The 15,209-nt window shown below is 35.7% G+C and overlaps 3 protein-coding genes across 3 annotated transcripts; 2 read left to right on the forward strand and 1 right to left on the reverse strand.

The window, feature by feature from the left end:
- The first annotated feature begins 930 nt into the window (after positions 1–930).
- LOC133678818 (uncharacterized) lies at positions 931–4,849 on the forward strand. Its single transcript, XM_062101333.1, has 7 exons — positions 931–978; positions 1,030–1,403; positions 1,498–1,562; positions 2,899–2,985; positions 3,068–3,210; positions 4,085–4,187; positions 4,291–4,849. Exons 1-7 carry the CDS (start codon positions 931–933, stop codon positions 4,509–4,511), a joined length of 1,041 nt encoding a protein of 346 aa, XP_061957317.1. The 3' UTR covers positions 4,512–4,849.
- Positions 4,850–6,034: 1,185 nt separating this feature from the next.
- On the forward strand, positions 6,035–9,725 carry LOC133678746 (uncharacterized). The gene is made up of 2 exons (XM_062101232.1): positions 6,035–7,875; positions 9,369–9,725. The coding sequence occupies exon 1, from the start codon at positions 6,173–6,175 to the stop codon at positions 7,865–7,867; it is 1,695 nt and encodes a 564-aa protein (XP_061957216.1). The 5' UTR covers positions 6,035–6,172; the 3' UTR covers positions 7,868–7,875; positions 9,369–9,725.
- A 604-nt stretch (positions 9,726–10,329) lies between these two features.
- On the reverse strand, positions 10,330–14,673 carry LOC133678747 (uncharacterized). Its single transcript, XM_062101233.1, has 4 exons — positions 14,498–14,673; positions 14,099–14,298; positions 13,803–13,933; positions 10,330–11,517 (listed from the first exon to the last, which is right to left on the reverse strand). The coding sequence occupies exons 2-4, from the start codon at positions 14,240–14,242 to the stop codon at positions 10,713–10,715; spliced, it is 1,080 nt and encodes a 359-aa protein (XP_061957217.1). The 5' UTR covers positions 14,243–14,298; positions 14,498–14,673; the 3' UTR covers positions 10,330–10,712.
- Between the last annotated feature and the right edge of the window lie 536 nt (positions 14,674–15,209).

A 15,209-nucleotide genomic window follows, 5' to 3' on the forward strand; every position in this document is an offset into this window, starting at 1 on the left:
TTAATTAATAAATAATAGATATCCATTAAATATTCAAAATCCAATAAATAATTTATAAATATCTAAATTTTTTATTTCATAAATAATAAATAAAATATAAAAATCAACAAATTCAATCCACATTACCCTACCTAATCTTCACGGCTTTCAGTGCTATTATAGGCGTTATCTATTGTATTCTGGGTGGATCAATGGAGCTGACTTTTTTAGGGTTCACACGGACAGGGGCGGAACAAGGGGGAGGCCGGCAGAGGCCCGGGCCCCTGCAAAATATTTTAAATTTTTAAATTTTTATGTTTAAATATAAAAAAAACAGTTGACAGATTAAATGCCTACTGCAGATTTAGAACGAGGCCTTCAACTGCTTATATTTTTGACCCTTTCTATTATATAATTCCAGCTCCACCCCTGCACACGGATCAACTTCTTTCTCCATGGATTTTGATGGAAATTAGAGGGCCAAACGCGTTTAAAAATCTTAAAAATTTATTTTTAAATAAAAAAAATTAAATTAAAAAAAAACATAATTTCAAATTCGTTACTAAACGCTAACTTGGATAATGTTATCGAGTAAATTCTTTTTTAGTCCCTAATTTTTAATGCAATTATAGGTTAGTTTCTAAATGTTGGAAAGCTTATTACAGTTAAATTTCTATAAATTATTACCCTAAGACCATGCAAATTTAATAATTAATCGAGATATTATTTAAATTTAAAATTTAAATCAAAACCAATTTTTTTTTTTATTAAAGTTATTAATTTAGAGACCATGAAAATTTAATAATTAATCGAGATATTATGTAAATTTTAAATTCAAGTCGAAAACAAACAAAATAATTAATTCGAGTTATTAGTTTAGAAAATAGTGAAGAAATAATTTACTCAATAGTATTTTATCTTGTTTCCATCGAGAAGGAACGAAGTCCAAACATGCAGTTTCAAGGGCTTCTGTTTACTGGTTCCTGCTCCAATCTTCTAGTAGCTGACAGGAGATACAACCTCACAGTCAACCCCTCTTTCACACTCTAGAACAAGTCTTCCTCACTAAGGGCACACGCTGCTCTCAAACTTGGCCATATTCAAAGAAGCAACAGCACCAGTACTTGTTCCAGAGGTTTATTATGGAGATGGGGGGTGTCTAAAGTCATCTCCATTTACTTGTTGTGTTGCCTCAATCTTGTAGCACTGGCTCAAGATTATCCATCTTTATCCACTTCTTCTTATGGATGTGAGGATGTTAGCAGTTACTATGCAAGTGTGAAGGGATTAGAAGGGAAAGCACTGAAAAAGAAACTTCATTCTGTTATCTCCAAGCATCAGTCACTGTCTTACAAAGAGGTCTGGGATGCCCTCAAGTTTCTTGATGCTACAAATGTCGATAGGCCTCAAGCTTCATCTGGGATGTATGTATTTCTCTCTTCTTCTTTTTTGGTTTTGTGATTGTGGTGCTAAGAGTTTTGTTTGTGGTAGTAATTGAGGTGGGTTTTGTATATGCAGAGTTGAAATTTACTCTCTAAGAGCTGTTTCGAAAAACTTAGCTGGAAAACCTGAAGGATGGAATAGTGAGTGAGCTAAATTCTAAACTTTGATGCAGTTAATGTCTTTCTGATTCTTGTTTCATTCAATTCTTAAAGAGAGAGCATTTTATTAACACTAGGACTCATGATTTTGATTGTCATAGATATTAATTTGTTGCGCAAGAGGAGAGGGGAAGGGGGATCGACAGTGTTGTTTGGGAAATAAAAGACCATTTTAGGGGAAGGTCTCATTGATTGTTATAGATGTCTAATTTGCGGCAATGATATCAGAATAAACTACTTGATATCCATGACTTGGCATAGATAAGAGAATTGGTTCACTTTTTTTCCTTTTGGTAGGAATTTACCAAAGCCATTTGACCTCGTAAAGTTGCCACTCCATATTTCGATGCCTTCTTGTTGATCCTATGAATGGCTAGACTGATATTCGCATTCTTAAAGAGAACATTTGATTGTTATAGATATCTAATTTGTTGCACAAGAGGGGAGGGGAAAGAGATTGACGATGTTGTTCGGGAATATTATACCTTTTTTAGGGGAATAGTCTAATTGATTGTTATAGATATCTAATTTGTTGTCATGACATCAGAATAAACTACTCCTTGATTTCCCTAACTTTGTGTAGATGAGAGATATTCGATGCTTTCCTTTTTGTAGAAATTGGCCAGAGCCACATGGCCTTGCTAAAGTTTCTAATCTCTCATTTTTTCCAATCCTATAAATGAATGGCTAGTTGACTGAAATTTGTATTTGGTAGGTTTTTCTTGTTTGTGTGCTCATTATTGTTTCTATTTCAAGTGATCATTGTCTATCCTGATATGTCTTAGATCGTTCTTTGTTTTATTTTTCTTGGTTCACCTCTTTGGCTGTATTGTTTTTCAAGTGAAAACCCTTCGGTTTTGTAATTATGCTTACACCTGGGTCGCCAAAAGCTCGTCAATATCTATGCTTCCTCTGTTCTGCTTCCACTTACCTTTCCATCTAATGAATGTACCTTCAGTTGATAAGGGGGAGGAGGGAGGGGAGAGTTTTTAAAATGGTACTTAAAAATTTTCATGGGATTTCTTTGATGCTGAGACAACTAACATGCACCCTGAACATGTTCCGTTCTTCTAGATCTTAGTTATGAGAAATTGAGAAACAATTTTATCATGTATTTTCTAGCTTTAGGTGGATTGTGCACTCAGTACAAGAGATTATGTCACCTATGTGATGCTATATGTTCTAGTATATCAGAACATTTTATTTTATCAAACTTGGCAAAAAACAGTCCACCATCTTTCCTGTTTAATCTAGTTATTGACCATGGCATTCTTGTTGGCTGCAACGATGTCAAGTTTTCAAACTGCTGCATTTTCAGGGGAACATTTGTGGCCTCGTTCTTATGGGCTAATTAGCGGTCCATCCTTGACTGATTTACATAATATTCGCCCAGCCGATGTGAATGGTGAGAGAGGCTGCTGCTCTTCGTGTACACTTGAGAATTCAGTCTCATGAACTGATGCCATCCTTAACTGATATATAGTTAGAGTTCCATGCAGTAAATTCATCTCGGGGAAACAAATACTATGGAGAATGCAATAAGAAATCAATACGATGTCTAAAGCCTGCAAACAAAGAAGCTGCTTTTGACACGGAAACAGACAAGAAGAGATGGACACCACCTACAAAGGTTTTCTGCATGTCTTGAACCTACACGCTTTTCATCAGCATATAATTGATTGTTATTGCATGATCTTGAAACAGAGGACACAGCATGTAACAAGTTGTGCATAGCCAGGATATGCTTTAGGTTGCTTTTAATGGGCAGAGATAGCATTTGTTTGACGCTGCAGTTAGGACTGGTCAAGTGAGAGTTTAGCCTCATATATTCATATAGTTTAAGAATGTGTTTTGCTAATGTGGAATCACGCAGGATTGCCTTTGAACTTACTAGCCAAAAGAAATAAATTAAGATATTATTTTAAGATTCATCAATGGATTCAAACCTCACATTACAAGTTCTTGACAAGATCTGCAAAGAAAGCATTTCAAGTTCATCAAGAGCCCTATTTCGTCTGGAAAAGTTTCTTAATCAGAATTTTTTTTCTTCAAGATTCTTAATCAGGAATTTTGATGTCTGCTAGCTATGAAATATGCTGATGTTGCTGCCATGTTTCAGTTGTTGTACCTATATCATGTTACTAAGTTTGCAATTCCAGGTTGCATGCTTTGGCCTTTTTCCAAGTTAGTTGGAAACTTCATGAAATGTCCTGATTTTACCTTTTCTTAGTAAAAGGAAAACCTCTAGTTGGGTTTCCAACTCTGAACTGATTAAATCACCTTAATCAGATCTGATCACACCAGCTCCTCACAAGCGCACTGGAAGCATGTAGGAGGTGCTAATAGCCCCACTCCAATGCCCTCCTGCTGATATGCTCATGTTGTTCGCTTGTTCTGTTTTATAATGGATCTCGTAACTTTGGTAAACAGAGACAAGAAACAAAAATCTGGCTTCAATTTTTCTGGAACTCATTGACTTGTGATTCTCGTTACTTGACTTGCAGGTTAGAGGGGATATAGCAAGGGCAATAATGTACATGGCTGTATGTTATGGGCTTCATCAACCAGGTGGACAAAATCTTCACCTTTCTGATTCTCCAAGCACTGGTAAGTTGAGAAAAATGGTCATAAGTTGACAGGAGAAAGATCGGCAGCCAACTGCATACGATGTTAGCCAGCCTTAGCCTTTTTTTGTCACTTGTTTTTGTAGAGAACAGAGAGATGGGACTTCTTTCTACATTGCTAAAATGGAATGAAGTTGATCCACCTTCAAGAGAAGAGAAGCTGAGAAATGACAGGGTCTGCAAGTTTTATCAGCACAATAGAAATCCTTTTGTCGATCATCCTGAGTATGTCAGTCTTATTTGGAAAAGAGTTACCCCAACCCACCAAAATTGGCATTTTCCTGCCAAGAAGGAAATAATGAAGTGAGTTGAAACACCTAACAAAAGAAGAATCAAGAACAAGGCATCTTGGTATCTTGAAGAACAATTTATTCTTACACCCAAGGTTGTTCCAGCAAATGATGGGAAAAGCAAGAAGCTTCCATGAAGAATCCGTGATTGTGGTGCAAGACCTGTTTTGTACCAATGACTTGTAACTACAACAACAATTATTGGTTTCCTGACATTTACATGTCATCAAAAGAATGATAATCGGGGTGGCCCCCATGGCCTTTCCATGTTTTCTGAATCCAAAACACTGTAAGGCTCTTGTTGGCACTGGCAATTTGGTGGAACCAGTATACTATGGAATCGGGGCGTTATGTATTTCGTGTTAAAATACAAAGATAATCCTTAACATAATACGCAAAGCTAACGTTTCCAGATTAAAAATGCAAGGCATCCATGGATGACATTGCAGCTCAGTGATGTAGCAGTGGTCACCATACTTGATGGTTCAACCCCTTCTTCCTGGCAAATGAAGTAAAGAAATCATCAAAAAAGTAAAGGGAATAAAGTTATATGTTCGTGGTGAGAGTACAATAGACTGTTGAAAGACCCGTCTTCTCAAATAAAACCTTAAATTAAGGAAAAAGGAAAATGACAAGACAATTATTTTTAATGAACTGTGATGATCCATATGTTAAATTATCTATAAGAAGCAAAACAAACATAATAAAATATAATTTACATGTATCATTATTATTTAGATTATAACTAGTGTAATACTACTGTGATTCTATTTTGAAATACATAAAAAATAAGTTCCACCATTAAAGAATTATTTAGTGTTATTATTAAATTTGGTTTAGTGAGTTAATTTTTAAACTTTTCAACTCAGTTTATTATCTAACTCGGATTTAAAATTAAACCTAGTCAATTTGGTGAATCCTAGAATAACTCGAATGACTGATAAAAAATATGATATAACTTTAAAAAAATTATTTATTTTTTAATATTAAAATGGTAACATATTGAATCAGTCTGAACTTCATAATTTAACATGTCAAATCATAATTTGAGTTATGAATTATATTATTTTTTAAAATTTTATTTTTTTATAAATTATTTTTATTTAATATTTCGAGTTATAAATTTTACTAGGAATAAAAATTAATATCATTATATATATATATATATATAAAAAAGGGACTGCTCTACCCTTCTTAGTAATATATTATTTTGAAGCTTAATGCTATGGAAATAGGATTTGAGCCCGTAATCATTCTAACACTGTAATAAGATACTTTAAAAGTGGAATTTGAGCTCATAATTATTTACAAGTAGTGCGAGGAAAATAAACTAATATCTCAATAATAATAATAATAATAATAATAATAATAATAATAATAATAATAATAATAATAATAATAATAATATATACGGGACCCGTTAGAGAATAAACTTCAGGGACGTAATTGAGATTACCTATACAGTTGGGTGACTAATATGAAATATTTTTAAAAATTAAAATAACTTGTAAGAAGAGAAAACTCCATATTCCCTAAAACTACCCCTAGGGTTTTCACTCTTCGTCAGTTGTCACGTATCAGGAAAAAGGGAAAACATCGTCGGCATATATACATACATCTTACCTCTCTCAAATTCCTTAAAAAAAACCCTTGTTTCTTCTCTCACCAATCAAGAAAAATGGAGGAGGAACTCCACATCCAAGCTCAAACGTCGAAAGCCCTAATAAAACAACTAGCATCAAGCGACACAAAAACCCGAAACAAGTCCTTAAAGATTCTCTTAAACAAATGGTTACCTTCACAACCTCAAATCTCTGAAGAAACTATGAAGAAAATATGGAAAGGGCTGTTTTACTGTATGTGGCATGCTGACAAGTCTTTAGCTCAGAACCAACTAATCAACAAATTGAGTTCTTTACTTACTGTTATTGAAGTTGAATCTGTTTGTTTTAGTTATTTCTCTGTTTTTTTAGTTACTATGAGAAGGGAATGGTCTGGTATTGATGGGTTGAGGTTAGATAAGTTTTATCTTTTGATTAGGAGATTTGTGAATTCTTTTTTTGGTTTCTTGAAAAAGAAGGGGTGGGCTTTGGATGTTGTGGAAAGGTTTATGAGGGTTTTTGTGGAAAAAGGTTTTTTAGCTGATGATAATTTTTTAGGGAACGGTGTTAATTATCATGTTGTTTCGGTTTTTGTTGAGGAATTGAAGGGTTTTTTGCCCGTGAAGGAGGCGGTTTTGGAGGTGATTTTTGGGAATTTTGTGAGTGTAATGGGGAAGGTGAGTGATAAGGTTTTGCTGGGGAAGATTAAGAGTAATGTGTTTGATCTGTTGTTGCGGATGGGGAAGGAATTGTTGGAGGTGAAGATTAAGGGTGATGACGTTGGGGACAATGATGAGGTGGTGATTTTGGGTTCAATTGCTTTGGTAATGGGGTTCTCTAAGAGGTTTTATGAGTTGGGTTCTTCAGTCGAGTGTTGTCAAGGGAATAGGAAAGTGGTTTTGGGGTTACATGAAGTGTTTTTGAAGTTAGAGAAGGATTTCGTGGCCTCAGGGATCAAGATTGCACTTCCAGAGAGTAATGGTGACGAGGATGAAGAGAAGGTGCCGGCTTTGGTTCCTATTGATAGTGGTATGGGAGTGGAAGGTTTGAATGGTGACGTTGCTAAGGCGCCTGGTAGCAAGAAATTGAAGAAAAGCAAAAAGGCAAAGGAGTCGGATGGCAATAGCAAAAAGGCTAAGAAGAAGAAAAGGAATGTCATTTCCAGTTCCCACAGTGAGAGTGATTCTATGACTGATGAGAATGGTTATGAGGATTTACCAAATGGGGAGAATTCAAGCAAAGAAAAGACTGTTGATGATAATTTGGTAAGGTTTGATGAATCTGCCATAGCAAATCTTCAGAGGCAATTTGAGAAAGTTGCCGCAGAAGTGGGCATAGATGAGGGTGTCACTAGTGTCTGTGATTTTCCTAAAGTCACTGGCAACGGTAATCTCTCCAAAAAGAGAAAGAGAGCGAAGAGGGTGGAATTGAAGCAATCTGAAAATCAAGAATCGAACGGCCAAGAAGATGCTGAAGCTGGCACAAGCACAATGGCAAAGAGCACTGAGAAGAGTGCAAAAAAAGTCCGGTTTTCCATGAAAAACAACTTGATCTGGAAGCCCAGCACTCCTTTACCACCACAAAGTTTGAGAATACCGCCATCTGTGACCCCTAGAGGAAGTGCACTTAAAAAAGGGATACCTCCAGGTCCAGTTAGGGAGATGCCTGCAAAGAAAAATATGAAACAAAGAGCGAAATCCATGAAGAAAGTAATCAAAGGCATTTCCCCTGCCACTAAGCGCGTAAAGAAGTTAAAATCACTTGCCGTCTAGATTTCAAGGTTCGTGGTCCTATCTAGGATTTCCTCAATGCTTGATCATAACATCTCGTGCACTTAAAGATTTGACATTTCAGTAGTGTGTTTCCTAGTCTAATTTAAGTCTGATGAGTGTTGATTTCTTCATCTAGTGAAACTCAGATGCACCAGGTTAATTCCATATGCTTTTATCCAATAATCAATCATTAACTTAAGCTGGGAATTTTAGCCTTTTCCTCTTTGGATTGTATTTTTTTCACTTTTCTCTGAATTTATAGAATGTTTTGGCTACTTTCTTTGAGAATTGAGTTCTGTATGAAAGGGTTGTGTCCTATTTAGAGTATGGACTAAGTCTTCCTTGATTGCTATATTTGATTGTACTTGATTTTTTGTCTATGAATGAGATCCAAGGGCTGCAGCACCAGAGAAGTATGGATATAATTGAGAGAGGCTATCAGTGTATTTATGTATTGGTTGTGCATATAATCATATAACGTGTACAAGGCAGGGACTATGATGGCTGCACCTCTTGTGCTAATATTTTATTAAGGCCTAATCATTGTAAAGAGAATAGTAGCAAGAATCTCCGGTTTTTATTGTGTTTGCATAAGAAACTCTAGCATTGAATTTTGGTTGTCTTGGATTATTATCCTCATTATTTTTTATCCTAGATATATTGATCTTAATTCCCGTATGTTGACTTGATTATATGTTACTTTTTCCCTTTTGTATTTTGTTATGTTGTCTAGCAGTTGTAGATTTTATTCACAAGGAGTAAATTATCTCACTAGACCACAGATTATCTATGAACCCGAGTTTCCTCCTTTAATCCTTGTGAATGGAAGACTTGATTTCAACCAGTTTCTACCAATTGCCTACAAGTTAGAAACAGGAAGCTATTAAGATATATATATGGTTATGTAAGTGGCAAACTCAAGCAATATAGCTGTAATGACTGATTGGTTCCAACTTCTAATGTCCTGAGAGTGACTTGTTTATGCCATGGTTATGTTCATTGGAGGCATCCCTTGCCTTCTTGGAGCCTTGCATCAAATCAAGATCAGTATCAGTGGCTGTTGTGTATTTTGATTTTTAGGACATGGATGCCAAACAAACTAGCCTCGCTACTCTTATTATGGATGGTGATCCTCAGAATGCTGTTTAACTAGCTTCCATCATAAGTATTATCCTTGCAAATTTTGCGTCTAGGAGAATTCCCCTCTCCTTTGGGTCATGGAACTAGGTTTTCTTTTGTTGCAACATCAAAATTCAAGCCCAACTGTTTTACCCCCTTGTTCTGGACTTCATGGTAACTCTTCTTTTTTACGTCATCTGATTTTCTACTTGCTAGGGAATTCTTCCTGTTGCCATTATTTTTATTCTTCCACAGAAAATGTACCTTTTTTTTAGCATAACTAAAAGAAAGAAATAAGCAAAACAAAGGTTGCTTCTGGTATGATAGTATTGCTTTATGGATGGATGCAGATGAGTCATGATGTCTAGTTATTTGATTTCAGGATGGACGTTTGGAAGGCTCGTGAGATAATTTGAAGACTACAAGTCATTCGTCTGAAGCACCTGATGATGTGCAAGCGGAGGGGAGCTGTGAAGATGTGCAGTGTTGGAAAATGCGTAGTTGGAAATGGTGTACCATACTTCGACATGCTCTGTTATTTCCCTGTTCGAATGCTGTACTGGTCACTTGCTCTGCAGTCCTCGTACTCCTATTTGCTTTGAAAAAATGGATCTTCTCTTGATTGCTTTGTTTTGTGATGCAAATACAGGAAATATCTTTGGAATTTTAGGCCATTTTGTGCCACCGTCATTGTGACATGGTTCTCATTTGCAAATGGGCGATATTCTTTTTGGACTGACCTGTGGATGTTTGTGGCGACTTACACTTTATTCAAACCAAAAATGGCGAATAATTATCTGATTCATGATCCATCTTCTGAAAATAATGCATTCATGAATAATAAATACCACAGAAGATGTTAATTATATTGCTGATAAGCTTAAATGCAACTACAAAATCTGGATTCTGGAGTCGTAACAGCCAACTTTTGGAATCCAGAACATGGAAATTCATTACTGCGGGTATTTCATTCGTGTTCAAAGTTGGAGAAGTTGCCGGAATTTCAAATTTTGCCAACTATTAAGCTCTCAATGGTGAATTCCAGGGTGCCGTGCCCATCATTCCTTTCGTTCTTCAATCCAGGTTTGATGTTGATGGCCGTGGCACGATAAGGCATCGCCTGTAATTATCATAACCCTAAATCTCTTTTTGAATTTGGTGCGCTCGTATAGCCTTTGTTGGCTGCTAAACACCCAGTGAGTCCATGACCATGAACCACATAGGTCCCAAGTGGAATCCATTTTAAGGTTTTGATTCTAACCAAAAGACTAAATTCAGCTCAAAATGATGCTTCTCAACTTTTAGAAACACAAGACAAAGAAAACAGAAAAAAAGGCTGCCTCTCGAAGAAGTCAAAATACATTAAATGAACAACTGAGTATAACATGAAACAATGGGGACAAATGCACTTCCAATGAATAAGCAAGACAAATGGCTTCATATACAAATATTATACGACAGTTGAGAATATGATCTAGATTCGAGCAACCCATTACAAATCCAAAATGGAAACCGTAAAAAAGGAATTCCTTTTTCCTTCTCCTTTGGAGCTCTTCTCAAGGAAAACACAGGATTGTATTTCTTTAACCTTTGTTTTCTTGGCCTTACTCCTATTTCGACAGCACTTTGTAGCTATACGTGACATGTAGCTGGTGGCAATGATATCATTCCCAATATGTTGAAGTACAGAAACAAATCAATTCTATGAGATTGCAGTGGACTTCTGCTAATCAAGAGCAGCTTTGCTCCTGCGTCCAGATATTGGCTTTGGTAGGCCATCGAATATTGGTATACTGATGGCTGCAGTTGAGAGAGCCTGTAAATCAGGTTTCAAACTCCACTTTGAAGTTGGCCAAACAGAAGAGGAATAACTGTTCTCCTGGTCCTGCAGACTTGGCGTGCTTGATGATTTACGAACTCCATCAGACACGTCAGCAATTATCGAATCTCCCAAGCCCACTGGCATAGCATTCAACCATCCTGGCTCTGATTCAGCAGCCAGTGATGTTCTGCTTGCTGATTTTGGTCTCATGGATAGACCTTTTCCTGTTACAGGTGAAAAAGCACGACTTCCACCATTGTTCTCTTCTTTCAACAGCATTTCTGTTGTGCCAGATCTAGGATCAGCATCAGCTTTCTGGCGTCTTCTAACAAACTTCTCATTGGATTTCTCACCCTCCCCTTCTCTAGCTTCTGACAGAGGATTGTATTCTGCTGCCAAACCATTCTCAGACAAGAAATCATCGGCCAAATTTATAGATCTGTGATTGCTATAAGATGGGCCAGATACTGGTGTAGCTCTATGCAGCAGCCCCTCATTTAAGTAATCCAAGCTTCCTCTTCTGTAAACAGCCATCTCCATACCTTCAGCTGAATCCTTGCATTTTGAAGATTTGAGACCATAGAAATTCTGTAAAGTGCTCATAGCTGGAGAAACCTTCTGTTGAGGTGATTTTAGGCTTAAAGACTCGAGTGTTTCCAACACATTCGAGTGGCGTGGCCAAGGTGGTGTCATGTCAACGTCATTTCCTCTGCAAAGAAGTAAGAGCCTCGTTACTCAATGCAAATCTGATGTCTTTGCATATTTAGATAATGGGAATTATGGGATCACCAAAAGCAAAGAATTGTAAAGAAAATCTATAATCTAAAACAATAAGTCATTTATCCTACCTTAACCTAGTTTTTTGTGAACTAATTCATATTTCTGCAGATGTCTCCAAAAACTACTGAATTGATAGAAGTTCCACAAAATAAAAAAAATAAAAATTTGTCATTGGTAGTAGAAGAAAGCAAAGTACTATTGTGGGGGGGGGGAGAACAGAATGGAACATCAGTAATCTACTATGCCTTTCAGCTCGTTATAATAGGAGTTGATATTCCACGCAAAGGCTTGCTTGATTATCTAGCATTAGAGTGTAGCAACACCACGAAGGGAATGTGGCAGCAAACAAGTTTTATTACAATGAGAATATAGCTAATGCAGATATTTAAGAACAACACAGAGGCTGAAACAAATCCAGAAATTTAGTTATCTGGCTATCTGGCATCGTGAAGATTAGGATAATGCTGTTCTTTCAATATGTACTGAATGCAAATGAATTGAGAGAAATTGATTTTAGCATGGCATGTCCAACAGAAATCCCACTTGCTACAAGAGAAGCACAAATTAGTAGACATCCCAGATGACAAATCAAAACAACAAAAATATAGTAGAGAAAGAACCATCATGCCAGGCTGTATCTTCCCAGGCAAGGAACTTGCATTAAGTTACAGATTAAAAACCTGGGAAGAAGGAACCTGCATTAAGTTACAGATGAGAGACCCTACCAAGTCAAAATGACCAATGACTACAAACACCACAGCCACTAATTTTAAAGAAAATTAAAATAACAAACACATTGGAGATGCCACAGTTCTTTTCTTTTCTTTTTTTGTAAAGAACAAAATAATACAAGTAAAAAACAATTAAAACAAGTGAAAGAAAGGAGGGAGGCGAGGGAAAGATCGTAGAGGAAAAGGTAAACAAGAAGAAAGAACAAAGAATGAGGCTAACCTCCCAATACTTATCAAGAACAATTGATGTGGCCACTATTAGCCAAAAGACACCCTCCCTATTTTAATATTGAAGGCTCCCCCAGGAACTATGGGTGTATGGAACTTAGTGCCAAAGACATGTCAAGTGACCACATCTCCAATATACGAGAGTGACGAAGAATGAGAGGGGGGGGGGGGACATGCTGTTTGATGAGAATGTGTCTCAAACCTTCATGTCCCAAATCCTTAGAGAGCATTCTAACAAGCCATCTAAGGATTTCAAAAAGTCATTTGACCTCTAACACAAAAGCAGAGCTTCACAGTGTCAGCTTCAGTTGCTAAATTATGGTGGGGAACTTATCATGGATCATGTTCTTCATGTTGATGAATACCTCAATAACAAGTAAAACATGTAATGCAAACTGTGAAGGAGAAACTGAAGTCGGACCCTTGTTCCTCAGTCCTACAATCTTGTCTGATCAAAGCTCAAAACAATTAACTAGATCAGAGCAGCAATTCCATAAGGTTCCTTCCTTTTATTTTTTTCGTTGTCCACTTTCACGCAAGGTTCCAATTAACAAATAAAATGGTGAAAGAGAAAATCACATCCGGTACCATCAAAAGTAATAAGAATATCCCCACCTATTTCAAAATATTTTTTCTCTTCCACCTTTTGATCTCTCCTCAATGTGTCTATCTCTCTCTATGGAGTAACTACTACTAGTTACTCCAGTAGTAATATAAAATTTCTTGTCCTCGGTAAGAGAAAAACATTGGCAGAACTCTTATTGCTTCCACATTACACCAGTCTATAAAAGTTTTTTATATGGACAAATTAAAAACTTGCCCCGTATAAGACCCTTCCAATCTTTTTCAACACTGTTTGAAAGGCAAAATGCACAGCAGATCAACATTTAAAACAATCAGAATTCACAAAAACAGAATAAGTTGTGCAGCAGAAAATGGAAGGTGAAAAGGGATTGACTTCGACGATGGGAGCTGATCGAGTCTGGTAATCCAGTGAAGAGAAGATACTTCAAATGACAACTCAGCAGAGTTATAAACATTGGAAGGGAAACTATCATTGTCAATCTAAGTCTAACAGCTAATGTTATATTAAGGTAGAATACAAATTTATAGGCAAGATATAGATAAAGATGGCCGAAACATGGCATCGAAAACTCAGGAGCAAGGACTATATCACAACAAGTGCAGAATCCAAATAGAAAAGGTAGATGATACAATTAAAAGCTAATATTAGAGTATAGCAGGCAATTATTACCCTGGAGAAGCAGAACCGTTAGACAAAATGGGAGAAGGTGGATGTCTTCCTGGTAATGGTATAAGCAAAGTCTTCAAAGCAAACATTTGAAGATCTGTAGATAACCCATTTAACCTTTTGATGTCGGCCACCTAAAAATCATATGACAACAAACACTCAAAGACAATTTATCTAAAACCCATATCATAAGAACACACAATAAGCAGTTCCCATCAAGAAAATCATCAAGAAATCAAACAGATCATCAAGATAAAACAGGAAAAAAAACCCAAATTCAAGAAGAGAGAAACACCTACCTCAACACCATATTTGATGGCAACACCAGCAAGAGTGTCCCTCTTAGAAACTTGATGTTCTATGTAATTCTTACCAGTGCTGCTATTACTGTCACCGCTTCCTCCTCCGTTACTAATAGCAATATTACTATTTGAAGGAGACATTTTATTTGGGTTTCTTTCTCTCAACTCACAGATCAGTTGCTACCCCTTTTTTTCTTCTAAGGATGGAAAGAAAGGAGAAAGAAAAAGAAACCCAATTCGTTTCAACAGTGGAATTAAGGCTTAGATCATAGAAAAAATAAAGATTTGGGAAGAGGGTGTATAAACAAATATATTAAGAAAATAAATAATAATAATAATAATAAAGGGGGTTTGATAAACGGAGACTGAAAATGGAATCCAATTAGATTCTCTTACCAGTAACAATCATCATGGGATTCTGCTTTTGCTGTTCTCTAGTTTTGACCATGTAAGAATAATGTACAAACTATTCTTGCTAATTTGATTTTATTTTATTTAGAAAAAAGTATTAAAGAAAGAGGTAGAGGAAAAGTCGGTGCCCAAAACTTCAGATGTTAGGCAAAGGATACAGAGAAGGAAAAGAGACAACTGTGCTTTGCTTAAATAAGGTCACTAGTAATATTTTATTAATTATTTTTTAGATTTATTTAAGAGAATAGTAGAAAAAATATTAATGGAAATATTTTTATTATTTTTATTTTTGATGAGTTATGAATTTTATTTTATTTTATTTATTTATTAATATAAATTAAAAAAGTAACTAATAAAATAACATTAATTACTAGAATTAAGAGTATTTTTATAGTTTTTAAACTTATCTAGATGGTCAACCCAGTTTAAAGCTCATGTCACGGGTTTTGATCGGATTATTAAGTTATTCCAGATCGATTTATGTGTTTTTTAAACAAAACGATGTTACTTTTATTAAAAATAATAAATAATTAATAAATTGCAATTGAGTCCCTTGGTTTTTTGCTTTTTATTATTTTTTTAAATATGATCTAATTTTAATTTGTTAAGTTGCACTGGATTTTAAAAATATGCTACTTTTTTAAATTTAATTTTTTTATTAAAAAATAAAAAGTTGATGTATATACATAATTTAAAG

Source organism: Populus nigra, chromosome 18 (genome assembly GCF_951802175.1).
Source record: "Populus nigra chromosome 18, ddPopNigr1.1, whole genome shotgun sequence".
Classification (NCBI taxonomy): domain Eukaryota; kingdom Viridiplantae; phylum Streptophyta; class Magnoliopsida; order Malpighiales; family Salicaceae; genus Populus; species Populus nigra.

What these genes read in the sequence shown, in the direction of transcription:
- LOC133678747 (XM_062101233.1), bottom strand. Translation starts at nt 14,242, where the DNA reads ATGTCTCCTTCAAATAGTAATATTGCTATTAGTAACGGAGGAGGAAGC. An exon ending in CCATCAAATATGGTGTTGAG is followed by an intron (nt 13,934 to 14,098) that starts GTAGGTGTTTCT and finishes TATGATTTTTAG; the next exon opens with GTGGCCGACATCAAAAGGTT. An exon ending in AACGGTTCTGCTTCTCCAGG is followed by an intron (nt 11,518 to 13,802) that starts GTAATAATTGCC and finishes ACTTCTTTGCAG; the next exon opens with AGGAAATGACGTTGACATGA.
- LOC133678746 (XM_062101232.1), top strand. Translation starts at nt 6,173, where the DNA reads ATGGAGGAGGAACTCCACATCCAAGCTCAAACGTCGAAAGCCCTAATA.
- LOC133678818 (XM_062101333.1), top strand. Translation starts at nt 931, where the DNA reads ATGCAGTTTCAAGGGCTTCTGTTTACTGGTTCCTGCTCCAATCTTCTA. An exon ending in CCTCAAGCTTCATCTGGGAT is followed by an intron (nt 1,404 to 1,497) that starts GTATGTATTTCT and finishes TTGTATATGCAG; the next exon opens with AGTTGAAATTTACTCTCTAA. An exon ending in AAAACCTGAAGGATGGAATA is followed by an intron (nt 1,563 to 2,898) that starts GTGAGTGAGCTA and finishes CTGCATTTTCAG; the next exon opens with GGGAACATTTGTGGCCTCGT.